Below are 20,002 nucleotides of genomic sequence, written 5' to 3'. Positions count from 1 at the left end.
GCTGTAGTCTGTGTACTAATTAAAGGAAGGGTCATCCTAACCGCTGACTATTGTGCTTAAAGGGTTTTATGTGTCAGGTTCCTGGCCCTGGTCCTCAGTAACACCAACAGGATGTCTCCCTGTAGAACTAAAGCCAATTGATTTGTCTTCTTACCACTCTGTGATGAGTGTCAGCACTTCTCTAGCTGCCTCTCTTTGCTATCTGTGAGAACCTCGGGCTGGGAGGATGACCTTAGCTCCAAAATACTAGAAACACAATTACCAATGCTTTAAGAACTTTCCTCCAATCTGTGTGAGATGAGCCAGACTTTGTTTCTAGTCCTTCTGGTGCTGAAAGAAAGTGACACTGACAGGGAAGGAGTTTGTATCTCACTTCCCACCTGTGTGTCAGTGTGAGATGTGTACCACTGCTATTCTATGACTAACAATAATAGCCACATCCTTGGCTTCTGCTGTGTTGACAGACAGGGTGGCTATTGTTCCCTATGTAGAGTCAACATATCTCTCAGGTATATCTGAGGGCTGCTCACTCTGTATATCATTTAAGCACAGGTCTGATCTGGCTTAAGCTGGTTCCAATGGATGTATTCTTTGGGCAGTGCAACTCAGAGCAGGGAATCATAGCTTTCTGTTCCACAGGCACTGAAACTGAGGACATCTGTGCAAGCTCTTAGGAGGTCAAAGATCCTGCAAGAGAGTAGAGGAGAGATGGCCTCAGGATGAAGGACCCATTTTGAGTAGCCCCACTTAAATTGTGTCTGGGTTGAGTATAGTGTTTGAATCAGACCCAGCTCAGTGTACTTTGAGGGCTGAAACTAGGGATAGGACACAGGGAGATCACTTTTACAGAGAGTGAGAAGGTGAACAGGAGTGGTATACAGGCAATGGTATTGATGTCCCAAGCTCTTGGTTTTGAAATCTACAGCACAGCTGCTCTCCCCAAGATTGCTCTCAGGTCCTTTGGGACAGTAAATGTTTGTTTTTTATGAAAATCCTCTCTTCACTGAGTGTTTGTGGTTAACATTCTAGCCAGATATGGGGTAGTACAGGAGAATAAAGAGAAGAGAGAGTGCCCTACTCCCTCCAGCTGCATATGGCAGAAATTCAGCCTTATATGCCAAGGCCACCTACCACAGTAACCTTCCATATTTTGACCAGTGACCATCTTTCTATTTTCTTTGTGCTATGGTTTGTCTGGCCCCAGCTAAGCAGAGTTGTTCACCTTCCAGGATCCTGACCATGGGGTGAACTGGAACCCTCTGAGGCTGTTGATGCCACATGACAGAAGAAGGTGGACAACTTATCCACCACTTCCCCCTCTTCTCCTCTCTTGGACTGTAGATTCAGTTTGGCCCATTCCTGGTCATTTTATCAGAATACAGCACTTTGTCATTAGAACTGTTGCTAAATCATTTCATATATCACATTGTGTTTGGTAAAGAACCTGAATATGTGGACTTATCACAATTTGCAATCTCATTTCAATGTGGTATTCTCTCTTTTCTATGACAGCCCCCTTCCACAATAGATTAATAACTGGCATCAAAAATTTATTCTTACTTTTTTCTCTTTGCAAAATGATTTACCTAATCTTGTTACTAGTTCCAGAAGCCTGAGCTGTTTGAGAAAAAACTGAAATCTCCATGGTATCTTCAAAGATTGTGGGAGTCACAGATGTACATGGATGATCACAGGACGGTGAGTGGATAAGGGTCCCTCCAGCAAAGAGGATCCTTTCACTTACCCAAGGTCAGGCCCCATGGTCATTCCTGCGTCCCTGAGTCAAGAGAGATTCCAAAGCACTCTGCAGAGTCTCCTCAAAGAGGTTGTTCATGCTCCATCCAAGGAAGGAGCCCAAGTGTCCCTTCCCCCACCTGTACCTGAACATGATCACAGAGCCTTAAAGATGATGTGAGTGGACATGGGAGGAGAGGCCAGGATGAGTCAGGAGGCATCTCTGCAAGTTCCAGGCATGGAGGGGTAATACCTGGGACAACATATGGACAGTGAACAATGGTACCGTAAGATTAGGCAGGGAACCCATGAAGCCATACTGAAGGAAGGACACAGGTGGAGAAGCCCCATATTTTCACACTGAGCTGCCTTCTGAGGTACCTGGATCTCAGCTTTGTCTCTTTAGTGATTTTCAGCCCTACAAAGCCTTCTCAGGCTGATACCTAGGGCCAGCTTCCTTTCTTAGGTGAGTGCTGTAATTGGTTTTGGGCTCATTTAAATGAGATTCTGACCCTCAGACTATGGTCATAGTAGCCCAGGGCATAGGATGGACTCTCCTGGCTTCCAAATCAATGCCTGATCATTGCTTTCCTCTCCTGGACCTCCATGCTGGCCTCCCTCTTGGTGTCTTCTGGACAGTTCTAGCCTCTGTCTTAGCAGCACCTCTGCTGCCATCTGTTGGTAGAGGAGACCAAGAACTGCTGCTTCTCTCCAGATGACACCAAAAGCCTATGAACCTGCAATTTTGTGGACAGAGTGTTGCCTCACTCTGAGCCAGCTGTACCCTGCTAAGCACAGCACAGCACAGATAGGCAGCATTTGGGTTGTGCAGAGAAGTAGGCTGGTGTATTCCTGTAACTGAGTCTCAGTATGAAAAGCTGTCTCTGGGCCTTGTATTGTGATAGGAAAATAGAGCTTACAGAATAAACTTGTAGGTGTTCTGTAAAGTGCCCTTTCCAGAAAAACTTCTGTGACACCCTTCAGGGACATTTAGTGCCTTTATATTATACATAGGAATCAGACTGATGCTTTTCCCTGATCTGATATCAGTAATAGCATTGTCATCAGAACACCTGATGCACTAGCACCACAGCCCAACTATGTTTACATCACCAAAACTATCAACATCTTTCTTCTCCTCCTCCTCATTTTCACCTCTATTACAACTATTACTATATGAACCATTTTTACAGTGCATTTTGGAGGACTTGCTCATCAGCCCAGTATGCCTTCACTTTCTAACTGGGAACTTCCTTATCTGTTCTCTGCACAAGAAGTCTAATCCCACCACCCAGAAAAATAAATGTTTGAAGATTTTCCATATTTCCCCAGAAGGACAGATTCTAAGGATGATGTCACTTAGTGAAATCCAGGTTGAGTGTGGTGAGCCGTTCTAATTGGACTGTGGCCGCCATTAGAAGATGGCGCCGGCTTCCACTGTGGCCTGTGATAAACAACTCCTAATATGGAGAATTGGCACGCAATCCCTTACCACCCTATGAGAAAGGTCCACGTGGCAGCTTAGGATTGGTATGCTGGAGGCTTTATTAGGCTGTGCTTGGGCGCTCGGCGGGGGGTCGCTAGAAGAAGAACTATCAAGGGCCTGAATAAACTGCTGAAAGAAGATTCCTGAGTTGCGTCTTCCTTGCGGGCAAGGGGTCGCAACAGTTGAGCTTCTTTTAATTAATGAGACTCTTTTTGTTATTGTGTCATTTAATTTGGAAAAAAAAAATAAAGCTCCATTCAAGTCTTCCCATTTCAAAGTGATATAGTTTAGACCCAGGAAGACTCAATTACTAGGAAAAAAGAGAATAGTGTTTTCAAATTGTGGAAATAACCCAGGTATCCTACACTTAGGTCTTAGTCTCTATGTAGGAGAATTTTGCCGTGTCACCTGGGGAGAGGTGAGGGCATGAAGGCCATTCTAGGAGGCACACTTTATGTCCCACACAGCTCAATGCCTACTCCTCCATGGCCTGGCCATCACCATGAGCCAAAATCAGCCTGTAAGTGATGGTGACCATGGGGCTGTGCCCAGATTACAACTGTCAAACATGGAAAATGATTGTTGCTTTGCTGGGCATGGCTGATCCGGCTCCTGATGTTTCTCTGTGTTCTCTTGCCTGCTCCCCTCTTTCTTGAATAGGTGGCTGATACGGCCACCTCTACAGGGGGAATCTGATTCTCATATGAACCTAGTATGTGTAGTTTCGGGAGACCAAAGACTCATTCTTAGAGGCTCACCCCAACATGCTCTCATGCTTTGAGGTCAGGGTCAGGCCAGGTTCAGAATCTTGTGGGAATGAATCTGGGGACAGGGCCATGGCTTGTCACCTTTTTAGTGAGAGCAGCAGAGGATTCCAGGCCATACCAAAGATGTCTTAGAGCTCTGCCTCCTAAGCCCGTAGCTGGGCAGGGATCTTGATCTTGAAACAGAAAGTTGAAATTCATGGGTCAGAGAGTGGTACTAAAGTTGGTGCAGTTCTAGATGATTCCAGAGCAGTTTAGAGGGGCTCAACCTAGTGGGAGATGGTTGGAGTGGGTGGTCTTTCAGGCCCCATTTCTGGCACCACTGAGTCCCCTAAGTAGGAGGAAGAGGCCCCTGCCCTATTCACTGCAGCTTCATAGCTTGTCCAGAAGAAGCCCAAGACTCTAGCACCACACCAGGGAGGTACTGAGGTACACTCTGGATTATAGGCCACACTGGCCCTGCAGAGGGCCTGTCCTTTGAGGATGTGAAAGTAAGAAGAAGAAAGAGTGTGTCTATGAGAAATACTGAACAAAGGGACCTCAAATATCAGATTCTTTATATGAAACACTCCCTGCATTTTAAATCAGTGTGTCTATTCTTGTGAAATTTAGACTTTATTTTGCAAGCATACATGGATTAAATGAATGAATGAATAGTCATCTTTTGATGAAAAATGGGTGTTGTGTTTTTTGATACACTCAATGATCAAGTTCACATGCATAATAAGTAGGATGAAGGGTTCAATATCTACAAATAATGAGGACCTTTAGTCTTGTAGGACGTTTGGGTGGAGTGAAGTTTGGCCAGCAAGAGGCATCCAAGAATACCTCAGGTTTCATCAAAAACTGGAATGTATTTAGGATTCTGGAAGGTTATATTGGACTGCTTCTGAAGCCAGTGTGTGGGTCTCAGGTAACTCAGGTCAGTCCCCTGGCACCTACTTAGTTGTGAAGGAGGCTGATCATCCCATGGTTGTTTGCTATAATGCCCAAATGGCTTCTCTCAAGCTGAAGGGGTCAGAAGCTTCTGGCTATGTCCCTCAGTCTGGCCTAGGCAGGACCTGACATGGAGGATAAGGGGGAATATGGGCTTGCAGAGAAGAAGCCTTGGAGCAGGGGACAGAGGGAGGGGAAATTATGGATTAAAGACAGACGTAATGAGGGGGTACTGCAGAGGGATGAAGGATCTTAGAGACACTTCTGAGAAGGAATTAGAGCAGGGATGGCCATGTTTTCCTCTCTGCTAGACCTCAGAGTAGCCCAGGCAGTCAATGACATTTCTTCCAACTGGAACCTTCCAAAATACACAATTGGGGAACTCTCACATGTTCATTTCTATCCCTGTGGAGATGAGTCGTGCAGGACTGGGATGGTTGACCCGATATCTCCCTACCCCTTACCTGAAGACATGTGTATCTGTTTTTTTTCTGGGAATGTCACATGCTCTCCTCTCAACTGGTCATTGTCATCCTGCAGAATGTTTGTTGGGGCTAAGGACTGAGATCACCAGTGTCAGTTTCACTGTTGGACCCAAGACACTAGTACTCAGAAAGATGAGGGAGTAAACTACAATTTTTTTACTTTGGGACAATCCTGAAAAGTGATTTCCCAGGTAAACAGCTGGGTCCATTGAAGAAATAGTTCTTATCTGGAAAAACAGCTACCTTATCAAATAGAAATTTAATAATTAATATCAACAGCAAAATTCTCCATGTCTAATTTGTACCAACCCTATCTAGTATAACACTAGGTACATGGATACACATCAAAACCCTCCTTGACAGACCTGCCTTAAATTGCCCCAGGACATATCTTCCAAATCTAGAATCATATCCTTTCCTTGCCCTTCTTAACCATAAATAAGACCCTGCCACAGTAAAATTCTCCTTAATACTAACATGCAGTTTTGTTTGACTAAAGACTTGCTGTGGCCTTTGGGACTGGCAGCTCAAGTTAATAAAAATGACTTGCTCAGGTGCCAATGGAATCAACTGATCCTGGGGAGGTACAGGAGCCTTCCCTTCATCTCTTAGGAATGCCTGGACAGGGATGGGAGTAGACTTCCTCCACAGCATGTGACATGCTCTCTGCTCTCAGGGTAACCAGGGCAGGAAGAGGTCTTTGGTGCCAAGCTGATGGTAGGTTTTTTTCTCACTTCCCTGTCTGCTCGAGTCACTGTGAGCATCATTGCCATCCCACACCTGACAGTAATAGTCAGCCTCATCTCCAGCCTGGGTCCCACTGATGGTCAGGGTGGCTGTGTTCCCAGAGTTGGAGCCAGAGAATTGGTCAGGGATCCCTGAGGGCCGCTTGCTGTCTTCATAGATGATGAGCAGGGGGGACTGTGCTGGCTTCTGCTGGTACCATTGCACATTTTTACTACCAATGTTGTTTCCTCCACAGGTGATTCTGGCTGTCTGTCCTGGGGTCACTGATACTGACGATGGCTGAGTCAGCACATAAGTGGCTACAGAGCCTACAGGGAAATAAAAGAAGAGAGAGGACTAATGGGGATAGACACTTCCCATGAGATGCCCAGTTTACCCCTGGCCTGAAAAAGTTTCAGGAAATCTATGGAAACAAGGGCATCCTGGCATCAAAATCAGCCATAGTGGCCCATGAGTCTGACTGCCAAATGGAGATTTGAATCCATGAGCAAGCCCAACCCCTTTCCTCCTCAAGCTCACACAAGCCAGAGAGCACAGTGTTGGAATTTCAGCCTAAAATCTCATCCTGCAGCAGGTCCTGAGCAGCATCATGCCCACCACAGACAGAGCTTTGCTGAGCTCAGAATTAAGGCCAGGTTAGATATACAGGAGCCGTGGGCTGGGGTGTATGTTGGGACCTGGGGGGCAGCACCTGTGTAATGAGCCAGGAGGCTGAGGAGAAGAGCCTTCCAAGTCATGGTGTCCCTGTAGCTGCTTCTTGAGTCCCAGGCTGGCCTGTGTTCCCCCCAGGCCTCTTTTATTTCCTTGTTGGGGACAGCTGCCTGTTATGCAAATCAGGCCAGCTTGGGGCTGCTACTGGAGGAAGCTATGTGATGTCCAGAGAAGGGCTCATCCCTAGGGAGTCAAAGAGTGGGAGGGGCAGCTCTGAAGAACTACCCCCAGCTCACAGAATGCTCCTTTACTTTATGTTCCCAATTTCTTGGCCAAGTCTCTATCCCAGGTGGTTTTCTAGCCAGGAATCTGGGCTGGCCTGGTTATATAATGCTGAGTCTGTCTTTGTCATCAAAATCAACTGTTTGTTGACAATAAGAGGTTTTGTCAGCTATGGGATCCTGTCCCAGATACAGCTTCTAAGCTGTGTGGGTCAATCAAATTCTTCCGTAAGTGTACCTGGTATCTTAAAGTTCCAATGAGGTGCTATATCTCTCTGTCCTTGGTGTGAATGCCTCATGCAAATTTGGATGCTCTGCCTCACATCTCCTAATGGCTGTAGGCAGGTTCTACACCTATCTTGAAAACTAATAGACACAGAGCTTCAGCATGTATGGTGGCCTGAGGAATACTGGACCTCTGTCATATCAACAGGGACATTCTTCAAAGATCAGATCAAGGAGACCCAGGCATCAAAGAATATTTACATCATTGTTATTCCCCATATTGGAGAAAAACCCAGCATTTCCTCCAGATCTCATGTTATGGTCACAGACCGTTCTGCATGTGAAATCTCCCTTCCATTGTGAGAGCTGGTGTTTGGGAAATGTGTGACAGGTCCAGAGTTTAGCTCAATGAGATGAGCTGGGTGTGGGAAGGAGGTGTCAAGAAAAGCGGGAATATTTTTTGTGCAAACACCTAAAAAAAAAAAAAAAGGAAAATTCTAGAAAAGCTAGATATAAGAGAAATGAATAACAAAAAATTTGAACTTGTTTCAAAGACGACATTATAGAAAAATGACACTTCTTTCTCTAGATCTCAAGTTGTGGTCACTACTAATCCTCCTGCACTTTTGAATCCTGAATTCCAAGCCCAGCCCACACCTAGGGGGCTTTGTCAGGTGGTTCTCAACTGCCCTCTAGTGGCCACTCTAAACTGGCTGCTGTATGTCAGGGCAACCTTGGTCCAGGTGCAGATTCAGAACCTGTCCCACAGACACAGGTTTTCTTGATGTTTGGCCAAGGGAGAAAATTCATCTTCTTCTTATGGATGTTACCATTCTCAGGACTAGGAAGGAGAGGCTCACATTACAAGTGAAAATATGAACAGGTGCATTTGGCCCATCTGAGTTATCTCTGCATAATTTTTAGGGTGGTGACTGCTCATGGAAGTGGTTCCTGGTCTTGGTGCTGGGTGACACTGGACTCAGGAACTGGCTCTTCTTATTGTCAGCTGAAGGTGCAGAGTCAATGTGAGTGAGTGGTGAGAAGCACAGATACAGACAGGAGCCCATTCACACCAATGCTTATTCAGACCCACTGTGGTCTCACCAGCTGCCATGCTGGGAATTCAGCAGAAACATGATACATCCTTTGCTCTAGGAGTTTCCATCTTCAGGCTGAGGCTGTCCTTTGGACACACCTAGTGTGCAGTTTAATAGTCTGTCCCGCCCACCAGAGACTGTGCTCTGTCACCTGTTTCTTTGGAGATGCGGACACTTCTTCCAAGTTCTAAGCAGCCAGCATTGACCATGCAGTACAACACACACCCATGACATGGAACACTCAGTTGACCAGAATTTCTTGTCAGTGCAAGTCTGCACTTGTGAGGAAGAAAAATATGTTGGTTTTTGTGTCATTTTTCTCCTTAACTACAAGTGAGAGGCTGGAGATGCAAGACCAATCCCGGCCTCTCAAGTCAAAACAAAAATGGAAGGCTAAGATGGTAAGGATGGCGAAATAGAAGCTGAAAAAGGTCCCAGGTCCCACAATGAATAGGTTAATAAGGGAGCCAGAAAACATTATTCTTCAGGGTTTTTTTCCATTTTTTCATAAGGTAAGTATTTATTTCTAAATGCTTTGTTTTTTGGAAGTGAAAAAAAATATTCGCCTCCATGTGCTCATGAGTCTGTTTTCCTGCATGTATTCTTGCATTAAAAAAATTCCCTGACCCACTAGGGAAATAATTAGCACAAATAAATCAATTAACTACCACAATGTTAGTGAAAGAAACATGCAGGGTAATAATATGCAGATAATTAATAACAGTGATTAGAGAGAGAGTGACAGGCAGCCTGGGATATAACCTGAGGCTGGGACTCTATCTACAGATGTGTCACTGGAACTTCCCTCAGGACTGATGAGAAATCACAGCACATGTGTGGGGACAACAGAGTCCATGAAGTTGGGGAAGAGACAGGGTGTGTGGTGATGGGAGAAGAAAGTGACAATGTGAGGGTAACCTGTTTAGTCCAAGTTACTATTAACTCCTAAGGAGGATTTTGATGGTATGGCAAATGCATTCAAAGCTGTTGATGGGGAAATTTCCAGGTAGTAAACTCAGTTGGATGGAATCTGTGAAGCACATTATGAACCTCAAGTACAGGAAGAGATGGGACACATTGGATTCCCCAGTCACTGCCCTGCTTACCTGGGACTTGATATAAATAGAGGGTGGTTGCTGGTTCCTCTCCTCTACCCATGCAGCCAGGTGGAAACTTAGGCTAGAGCCTCGGCCTCCTGTCCTGAGACAGGTTGAGTGACTTCTAGTGTCTGGTGAGTGACACAGTAATGTTTTCCTTGACAAGCCACACATTCTCTGACCTGGGAGTATGAAGTATGGGGACTGTATTTCATATGGAAGAAAATAAATTCCAATGTCACTAAGGGAGGAGATGAGAAGAGTGAAAGCATTTAGACTCCCAATAATTACTTTCCCTCGATGTACTAGGGTCATTCTGGGCTGTGCAAGGGTGTGGAAATATCCTCAGCCAAAATATTAGGATCCTGAAGCTTCATCCTCTGATTAATCGGCTGCATGTAGGGGCTGCTGCTACCCCTCACATGGGCCTAGACAGACTATATAAAGTGCATCAATCTCCCTGTACCATTCCCAAAGACAAAATATCCAGATTAAAAGAAACTACAGCAGTTATTTCACGGGTATTTACCCAAACATTTCCCTGAATTATCATTTAGGCTCTATGTATTTGTCTACAAAGTATCATCTATTGTCAAATCAGGGTCTATTAGCATTAAAGATAAATCTAATAGTCAGTGGTATTTTGTGCAGTAAATTATATGTAGTTTGTTTTTTCCTGTGTAGCCCAGAACTTTCACAAATTAGACATCAGTTCATATGCAAGTCTGGAAGGTGTACATAGAGACTTTTTATTTTTTTTTAAATGTCTGTAATGACATATCTATGTGATCTTAAAGAACCGAAGGTAACATTGCAAAACTATTTCTCCTAGGATGTATAAAGAATACAGCCTGGATATAATATTATTAGGGGTTTCAGAAGGCATTTTCATATACAGGACAAATCTAAATATGGTTTTGCAAATCCCATGGTAATACATCTATTCTAGCTTCTGATATCTATTTCTCTCTTTCTCTCTCTCTCTCTCTCTCTCTCTCTCTCTCTCTCCTGTCTCTCTCAGATCTTTGCATTGAAATTAGGGGCACTCAACAACTGAGCCAATCCCCAGCCCTATTTTGTATTTTATTTAGAGACAGGGTCTCACTGAGTTGCTTAGCATATTTCTTTTACTGAAGCTGGCTTTGAACTTGCAATCTTCTTGCCTCAGCCTCCTGAGCCACTGGGATTATAGGCAGCACAGTGACCTCATATATTCTGATCTCTTTCAGTGTTTTGTCTTTGAATAAAAGTGTCATTCCAACCTAGAATTAATCTTTTCAATAATAAGCATGTGCCTGGTTTGTGCTGCATGGTGTTTAATTGTGATCAGAATCGGGAGGCTCATGAGCATATCTCCTTGGTTGTGGGAATGAGGTGGATTTTGTCCTTGATCAAATCTAAGAGACATGGGGGCACTGCCTAATGGCATGGCTATTGGTTGATATTGTATTGAATACAAGTTCTTTTCTGGGAATGTCAGCCCTTCTCATCCTGAGGACTCCATACTCTTGTTCTCATAATTGTTTGTCTTAACCCAATGCCAAGTTCTGAGAGGAAGGTCAGAAACCAGGTCTCCCTTCTGACACACTCCATAGTGAAATGGAGGGAGTAGAATATTGGTATCTAATCAGGATCTCTAGACTCCTTTTCCATCCTGTAATCTGTGAACTAGTTTCTTCAAAGAAGTTTATGGAAGTCGCAAGACTTTGAATTTAAGATCCAACTAATTATTTGGGAAAACTACACTTCCAATAGACATCTACACTTCTCTGTATCTTGGCCATAGTGAGAAACCAGCTGAGTGGGTGGAGACCAAAGTCATAGTCATTGGTCAAAGGATGAGTGAGACTCAGACCTGGGTGGGGAAGGACCTGTCTCTTCTGTGCATCTGTCTGTGTTTTTGTGAGCCAGGGAGTGTTGCACTCACTGTCATAATCTATGCCACAGAAATAGTCACTCTTGTCCCCAGCCTGGCCCCACTAATGGTCCTATTGGTCCTAATTCCCAAATTGAAGACAAATAATTGGTCAGAGACATATGTGGGCCATATGCTGTCACAGATGAACATCACAGGGCCAGCCTGGTTTTTGTTGGTAGCAATGTACCTTTTCATTCCCTAATATACCTTCAGAGAATATGGTTCTGGCTGTCTACCTGGAGTTCATTGACACTGTGGGTAGCTGAGTCAGCTCTTAGGAGGCTATGAACCCTGCTAGGAAAAAAAGAAGGGGAAGTAATGATAAAGGAAGCTTCCAAAAATTCCCCTGTCAGCCTACTCTGTTTTTTATGGAGAAGATATTTTCTGTGGAGTGATATCATGGGTCTTACAGGAAGCTGTGGCCATCACAGCTGACTCTGAATAGATGTGGTGTGCGTCCCTCTGGTTCATACTTGAATGTCCATCCTTCCCACTGGACAAGGTGGGGCTTTTCCTGTGGGCATCTGTGAGAAGCTCCCTCCTTGTTCCCAGGTCTCCATGGTGAAAGAATGCTCTTCCTTCTGCAATTCCAGGGATGGGATCACCCCAGTCATGTGAGGGAATCTCTTCTGTAGAGCACTACTCTCCTAGGCTCATAAAAACTCCTTTTCTGGACATCAAATTCTCAGGGAAAAGAAAATAGGGTGCCCCATCAACTGTTCCTGGCTGTGTTAAAAAGATGAGAAAAGACTGTCTGTTTCTAAAGCACATCTCACTGATTTCCCAGAGGAGGTGCCTACAACCAAAAACACTATGAATCCATCTTCACTGCAGTACACATAGAATGGAACCCAATCAGAATTCGCTTTGCCTCATGATTTTTCCAAAGATTTGTCCCCCTCATCACCTGCTGTTTCTTCTGCCACTGTCCTCTCCTTGCTTCTTAAGCCCCAGTGGTAACAGGAGATGGAAGCTACTTGACCATCCTCAGTTGGGCCCTCTATTTTCATGTAGGAGCTGGGTAGCAACAGCAGTATCCAAAAGGCAGCAGGTTCTCTGAATAGTTCCATTTGGTTAGCTTTTAAATTCTAGAATATTGTTACTTGAAATCCAGGGCTTTTGAGGACTGAAGTCACTGGTTCAGTGGTGAGAAATAGCTGCCAAATAGAAGGTCTCTGCACCATGCCCACCATCCAAGCAACTAGATGCAGGTTGCCATTTTTTTGGAAGGTGACCCAGTGTTCCCCCTTTCATGTCTTCAATTGTGTTTAGTGTATTTCCTCTGCTACATCTCTGGATTTCCCTGTGTAGCTGGGAATCGATGTGCCCATGTCCTTCTCATCACTCTGTTAATAAAACCTCATCCAGGGATACTGCCCTTGTATAAAGTTAGGCATCTTGTAAGATGCAAAGGTCGCTTCTCATAGCATCTTCAAGGATTGGGCTATCACTTCTGGGTGGAAAACAATGAGCTTGGAGGAAGTCTAAATTTCTCATTAGAGAAATACAGAACCTCTTGTGAAACCAGGCATTTATGGGGCATTGGCTATCCAGGTGCCAACCCTGTTCTTTCTGGAACCATGTTTCTGAGGAAGAACAAGATTTGGAAAAAGGGATGTGCTTGAATGTGCTAAGTGGGTAGGTCTTAGTATCAGTACAATGTCACTGACTTTCAAAACACCTACAGGTGGATAAACACTAAAAAAAAATGACATGTAGAGAGGAGACAAAAGCAGGCCAGGAAATACAACTTATTGATTGAAAGTCTTAAGCTACTGTTCTTCATTCTTTCTCTCCCAAGCCAGTTCTGTCTTCTAGGCCTGCCATGTACCAAAATAGTTCTCCCAGGGTTGCCACTCTCAAATTTCTGATAAATCAGCAAAACTTCACTCACAATTTTAAACTGATTGAAAATGTTTTGAAAATTGAAAATTGCCCCATGCACTGTTATTTGGCCCCAAAATACATCCATATTTAGAATAATTTCAGGTAAGAGAGATACAAAACCTGTAATAGGGGGTACTTTCCCAGAAACTCATAATAAAGGGCACTTTTAAGTGTTATCTACTGTTCAGATATCAAAGACCACATTAGCATAATGATCCAGAGAATTTCCTAACCACTATTAACTGTCCTGTCATCACCAGACTGATGTCATCCTCACATCCCTTCCCATGCCTACCTCTCATCAAGTTTCCTTTCAAAGAAGAGGTTGAGAACCACAAAGCATCTGTTACTCTCCAGATGGCACATATTCTCCTTTGAATGTTTATTTTTTGCTTTCTTAAGTAAGTATCTATGCCTCTAAATGATGCATTCTCAAACTCACTTTACCAATGATTTCTGGGATCCCCACTCATCATGAGTTGAGGTCCCCCTCTTTCAGAACTCTGCATATGTACATGAGCACTTGTATACACTCACACACTCACTCACACACACATACACAAAGAATGTTCTGGAAAAAAAAAGTTGGAGAAAAATGTGTGTTGACTAATTAGATGTATTAGGACATAGTTTCCATATATGGTGAAAAAGTATTCTAGAATCTACCACAGTTGGACAGACTAAGCTATGCTTTCTGTGGTCCTGCCCACAACCCTGCTAACATGAACACTTTTTCCTTCTGGACATGGCTCTATACTCCCTCCTGGGTTCAAGTCACCTGTCCTACCTCTTTTTGAGGGCCAAGTGTTTCCTTCTAAATCCTGTAAAAAATTACTTTACTCTGACATAGAGACAGAGAAAAGACTGTGTGAGAGTCAAAAGTCATAATTTGACAGGCTACACTTTTCTTTAAAGAAAGGCAAAGACCTTAAATTGAATGTCTGGATAATAAATATTTTTGGGGAAAACAAAAAAGTGCTCATATGACCACTGATTGTGACAGATTCTATTCCTGAGATTTCTGCTGACAATATTTTCTTAAAGATGTGTGGCTTATGGATAATCCCCCCATGACATCATACTAACAAACAAGCATGTGTAGCTTCATGTATGGACAGATCTCATAACTGATCCAAATTCTTCCAAAACAACTTGCTTAATGCACAGATCAATCAAGGGTTGTTCAAAACAAGTTTCTTCATCTGTTGATCCCTGTTTTCTGTTTAATAAACAAACTCTCTCTCTCTCTCTCTCTCTCTCTATATATATATATATATATATATATGCATATAAACTAATTAATTAAATTTAAAAAATAGTCTGCCTTTACCTTTATGGAACATTTGTTTGGTTTCTAACTGAAATAATCTCCTGATTTGCAAACATATTATGTACCTGGATATAATCTGCCTTTGTTTTGAGATAAACCCAATTTATCATTTCTTGGTTTGCAATTTTCAGTTTTGACAGGATCCTGCTGCAGTTGGTATTGACCAGATACTACCAGTCTCACAGCAGTCAACCTAAAACATACAATATCATGAGTGACACTGAGCACTCAGGAGAATGGGAAGATCCCCTCTTAGGATCTTTGTTTGGAGGGAAATATCAAGAGGTTCTTCAGATTGCTTTGAGATATTCAGACCTGTGGTGAAAACAAGGGACAGGCGGTAAAGTGAAGCCAGTCCATTGATGGGGAGATACTTCCATGTGCTCTGCTCTGAGGCTGCCCAGATGGGCCTGTACTAGGCAAGACCCCCTTTTATCCTGTGTTCTTGCAGTTAAAGAAGGGAGGAAGTAGGTACACACTTGTTCCTCTCTTCCCCAGATTGTTTGTCTGCATTTTTGTCTGAGCTCTGAGCCTGATGGCTTTGTGCTGGTAATAACCTAAGTTTAGAAGAAGGGTCTCATGGAGTGCAGTGGCATGTGCCTGCAATCCTAGCAGCTCTGGAAGCTGAGGTAGGAGTATTGCCATGGGTGAATGCCCTTTGCACTGGAGAATTTCTAAACATCCCCAGCCCAGGTCTCACAGTGAGCACTGCTGTCCATAGGACAAATAATACCAGAAATACATCACTAATTCATGAAGAATTATCAATTCTGAACCCTTATCATATTGCAGCCTCTTTGAGAAATGTTTCAAACAAGACAGTTCAGGCAGACTGTAGCTCTCCTGGAAAGTAATCAGATCCAGAGAAACTTTTGTGCCATCCTTTTGGGACATTTACTGCCTTCACATTATACATAGGAATCAAGAATGACACTTTCCCCTGCTACAATAGCAATATTTGCAATGTCATCAGATCACCTGAGGCTCTGACACCAGAGTCCTACCATGTTTACATCACATCACCATCTTCCCCCACCTCCTCATTACCACCTCTGTTACTCCATCACCCACATTTTGCAGTACATGGTGGAGGATTTCCCATCAGCCCAGTGTGCCCTTTCTGTCAAACAGTACAGTTTCTTCTATTCACTGTTTTGGAAGTGTGCTCCCACCACACAGAACACTGTTTGCTGATCCATTTTCCACATTTTCCCAGAGGAAAATAGAACTACAAGAATGGTCTCAATGAGATCCAGGCTGAGTCTCTTTTAATTAATGACACCCTTTTTGTGTTATTGTATCATTTAATTCAAAAAAGAAATTGAAGATTCACAGAATTCTTTCCATTTCACAGTAGATATAGTTGAAGCCAAGGGAGACTCAATTTCCAGGACAACAGAGAACAGTTCTGTCAAATTGAGGGAATGACTCAGGTAACCTAAATGTAGACGTTGGTCTCTTTGTAACAGAGTTTGTTCAAGTTGCCTGGGGAGGGGGAGGGCATGAAAGACAGGTTCAGAGGCACAGCTTGTGCCCCACACAGCTCATTGCCCTCATGGCCTGGCAATCACCAGAAACCCAACTCAATCTACAGGTGATGGTGTCCATGGGACTATGCCCAAATTAGAGCTGGCAAATATGAAGAGTGAGCAGGCTGCTGTGCTGTGCAGGGCTGGTCTGGCTCCTGCTGGTTCTCTCTGTTCTCTTGCCTGCTCCCCTCTTTCCTGAATAGGTGGCCGACATGGTTGTCATAGCCACCTCTACAAGTTTTTATAAGAAATCTGATTTTCAAAAAGAAAGAAATCTGATTTTCATAAGAATTCAGGACATGTCATTTCAGGAGACAGAATTTAACTCTTAGAGGTCCACCCCCACCAGCTCCTCTACATTGAGGTTAGGTTCAAGGCCAGGCTCCTGGTCCTGTGAAGATGAATCTGGGGACAGGGCCTTAGTTGTTCACCTGTGTAGAGAAAGAAGCAGAAGATTCCAGGCCATGCCAGAGATGCCTTAGAGCTTTGCTTCCTAAGCCCATAGCTGGGCAGGGATCTTGATCTCAAAAGAGAAAGTTGAAACTCAGGGGTTAGTGACTGGTACTGGAGCCTGGTGAAGTTCTAGATGGTACCAGAGCATTTTAGAGGGGCCCAGCCTAGGGGGAAATGGGATGGCGTGGGAGCCTCTTTCCATCTCCCTTTCTAGCAGCACTGTGTCCCCCTCAGTTGGAGGAAGAGGCCTCTGCCCTACTCACTGCAGCTTCATAATTGTCTGTAAGGAGCCCATGACTCCAGCACCAAACCAGGAAGGTACAGAGGCACACTCTGGATTATAAGGCTACACTGACCCTGCAGGGAGGCTGGCCTATGAGTACGTGTTAATAAAAAGGAGAAAAAGTGTTTCTATGAGAAAAACTGAGCTAAGGACCCTCAAATACCAGATTCTTTATTTTAAATGATCCCTGCATTTTAAATTAGTGTATCTATTGTTGTGAATTTTAGACTTTTTGCATAGGCATATAGGGATTAGATGAATGAAGGAATAAACTCATTTTTTTGATGAAGAAATTGGTATCGTATTTTCTTTGATACATTCAGTTATGAAGTTTGTATGAGTAATGAAGAAAATTCAGGGTTCAATACCCACTGAATGATAAAGGACCTTTAGTCTTGTAGGAGTTGGGGGTGAGATCTGGACAGGAGGAGACATCCAAGATGACCTCATGTTTCATCAGATCCTGAAATGGATTTGGGGCTTCCTGGAAGTTTTATTGGGCTGTTTCTAGATCTAGTGAGTTAGTTCAGGGAACTCAGGTCAGTCTCCTGGCATTTACTTAGTTGTGGAGGAGGCTGACCTCCTCAGCGGTGTTTGCTCTGGTGCCCTAATGGCTTCCCTGAAGCTGATGAAGAGAGAAGCTTCTGGCTACTTTCCTGGATCTGATCTCTGCATGGTATGACATGGAGTAGAGTGCAGACCCTGGGCTTGCAGAGGTCTTAGATCAGGGAAGAGAGAGAAGGGAGATTATGAATGAAAGGCAGGCATGATGAGAGCAGGTGCTGCAGAAGAATGGAGGGGCCTGAAGACACTGCTGAGAAGAAACTGGAGCAGGGATAGCCAGGTTTCCCTCTGCGATAGACCTAAGAGCAGTCAGGAAGTCATGGAACTGGGAAGGACATTTCCTCCAACTGGAACTCTTCCAGTGACACCATTGGAGGAGTCTAACATGTTCATTCCTGACCCAGTGGAAATTCCCCTGGAACTGGCATGGTTGGCAAAGCACCTCTCTACCAAACATGTAGAGATATGTGTGCTTTTCTCTGGGAATGTCACATGCTCTCCTCTCAACTGGTCACTGTCATCCTGCAGAGAGTTTTTGTAAGGGCTGAGGACTGAGGTCACCAGTGTCAATTTCATTGTTGGACCCAGGACACTTGTGCTCAGGAAGATGAGTGACTAAACTGTAATTCTTTGTTTTGAGATATTCCTGAAAACTGTAAAGAACTGGGTTCACTGAAGAAATAATTATGACCTGGGAAGACAGTGAGCTTATCAAATAGATGTTTGATAATCAATACCCATAGCTTAACCCCCCGTGCCTAGTGTGTACCAACCTTACCCAGTACAATACTGGTTACATGAATACTCATCTAAACTTTCCTTGACAGACCTGCCTTAGACCTCCCTGGGGCACATCCTCCAAATCTGGAACCATCCCCTGTCTTTTCCCTTCCTCACCATAAGACTCTGCCACAGTGAAATTCTCCTTAATGCTAAGACTCCATTTTATGTGAATGAGGACTCACTGGGTCTTTGAGAGTTGGCAGTTCAAGTCAATAAGAATGACTTGCTCATATTCCAATGAGATGAACTGATCCTGGGAAGGTACAGGAACTTTTCCCTCTACTCTCAGGAATGTGGGGAAAGAGTAGATGTAGAGTCTTTCTCCACTCCATGCTGCAAGCCCTTTGATGACAGGGTGTTCAGGGCAGGAAGAGGCCATTGGTGCCAGGCTGCTGGTAGGTTTTTGTCTCACTTCCCTGTCTACCTGTGTCACTATGAGCAGCACTACTATCTCACACCTGACAATAATAGTCAGCCTCATCTCCAGCCTGGGCCCCACTGATGGTCAGGGTGGCTGTATTCCCAGAGTTGGAGCCAGAGAATCAGTTAGGGATCCCCGAGGGCCATTCATTATCACTGTAGATGATGAGCAGAGGGGCCTGTGCTGGCTTCTGCTGATACTACTGCACAAGATAGCTGCCAATGCTGTTGCCTCCACAGGTGATTCTGGCCGTCTGTCCTGGGGTCACTGATACTGAGGATGGCAGATTCAGCACATAAGAGGCTACAGAGCCTATAAAGAAATAAAAGGAGAGGGAGACTAATGGTTACAGACACTTCCCATGAGATGTCTTTCCCTCCCCCCACCCAGCCTAGAAGAATTTCAGGAAGAGCTTCTGTGGGACCAAAGGTTTTCTCTGGCATCAAAACCAGCCATAGGGGCCCATGAGCCTAACTCAGGGATGGAGATTTGAACTCATGAACAAACCCAACCCCTTCTCTCCTCAGGATCAGATAAGCCATAGAGCACAGTGTGGGAATTTCAGCCCAAAGAATCCTGCAACCTGTTCTCAGCATCCTGCCCACCTCAGATCAAGTCCTCTGAGCTCATAATTAAGACCAGGTTAATTATAAAAGAGGTTTTGGCTGAGGTATATGTTCGGACCTGGGGGCATTACCTGTGCAATGAGCCAGCAGGCTGAGGAGAAGGGCTGTCCAGGTCATGATGTCCTCTAGCTCCTTCTTGAGTCCCAGGCAGGACTATGTTCCCCCAAGCCTCTCTTATTTCCTTGTTGGGGAGAGCTGCCTCTTATGCAAATCAGCCCACATCAAGGCTGCTGCTAGAGGGCGTTATTTGTGGTCTAGATCAGGGCTTAAACCCAGGGACACAAAGAGGGGAGGGGCAGTGGTTAAGAACTACTCTCAGCCCACAAAAGGCTCCTTTACTTACTGGCTCCAATTGCTGGATCATGTCCCCATCCAGGCTGTTTTCTATCCTTGAACCTGGGCTGGCCTGGATATATAAAGATGAGTCTGTCTTTGTAATCTGAACCAACTCTATGGTTGACAGTAGGAGGTTTTGCCAGGTATGGGATTCTCTCCCAGATAGAGCTCCTAGGCTGTGTGGGTCAATCAAATTCCTCCTAGAGTGTACCTGGTATCTTAAAGGTCCAATGAGGTCCTGTATCTCTCTGTCCCTGGTTTGAATATCTCATGCTTATCTTGGGTGCTCTGATCACCTCTCTAGCATGCTCTGGGAGGGTTTGACAACTATGCTACAATACTTACATTTATAGAGCTTCAGCATGAATG

The 20,002-nt window shown here is 44.3% G+C and overlaps 1 protein-coding gene across 1 annotated transcript in view; it reads right to left on the bottom strand.

Annotated features, from left to right (window-relative positions):
- The window catches only part of LOC107159025 (immunoglobulin lambda-1 light chain-like), a 738,922-nt gene extending 719,506 nt beyond the window's left edge, over positions 1-19,416 (bottom strand). The window contains exon 1 of the mRNA XM_048785829.1: positions 19,369-19,416. Within this exon, the coding sequence (XP_048641786.1) occupies positions 19,369-19,414 (46 nt within the window). The 5' untranslated portion in view covers positions 19,415-19,416. The remainder of the gene's footprint in view (positions 1-19,368) is intronic.
- Positions 19,417-20,002: the final 586 nt, after the last annotated feature.

This window comes from Marmota marmota, unplaced genomic scaffold (assembly GCF_001458135.2).
Source record: "Marmota marmota marmota unplaced genomic scaffold, marMar, whole genome shotgun sequence".
In the NCBI taxonomy this organism is placed as follows: domain Eukaryota; kingdom Metazoa; phylum Chordata; class Mammalia; order Rodentia; family Sciuridae; genus Marmota; species Marmota marmota.
This window is presented reverse-complemented; position numbering and strand designations above follow the sequence as displayed.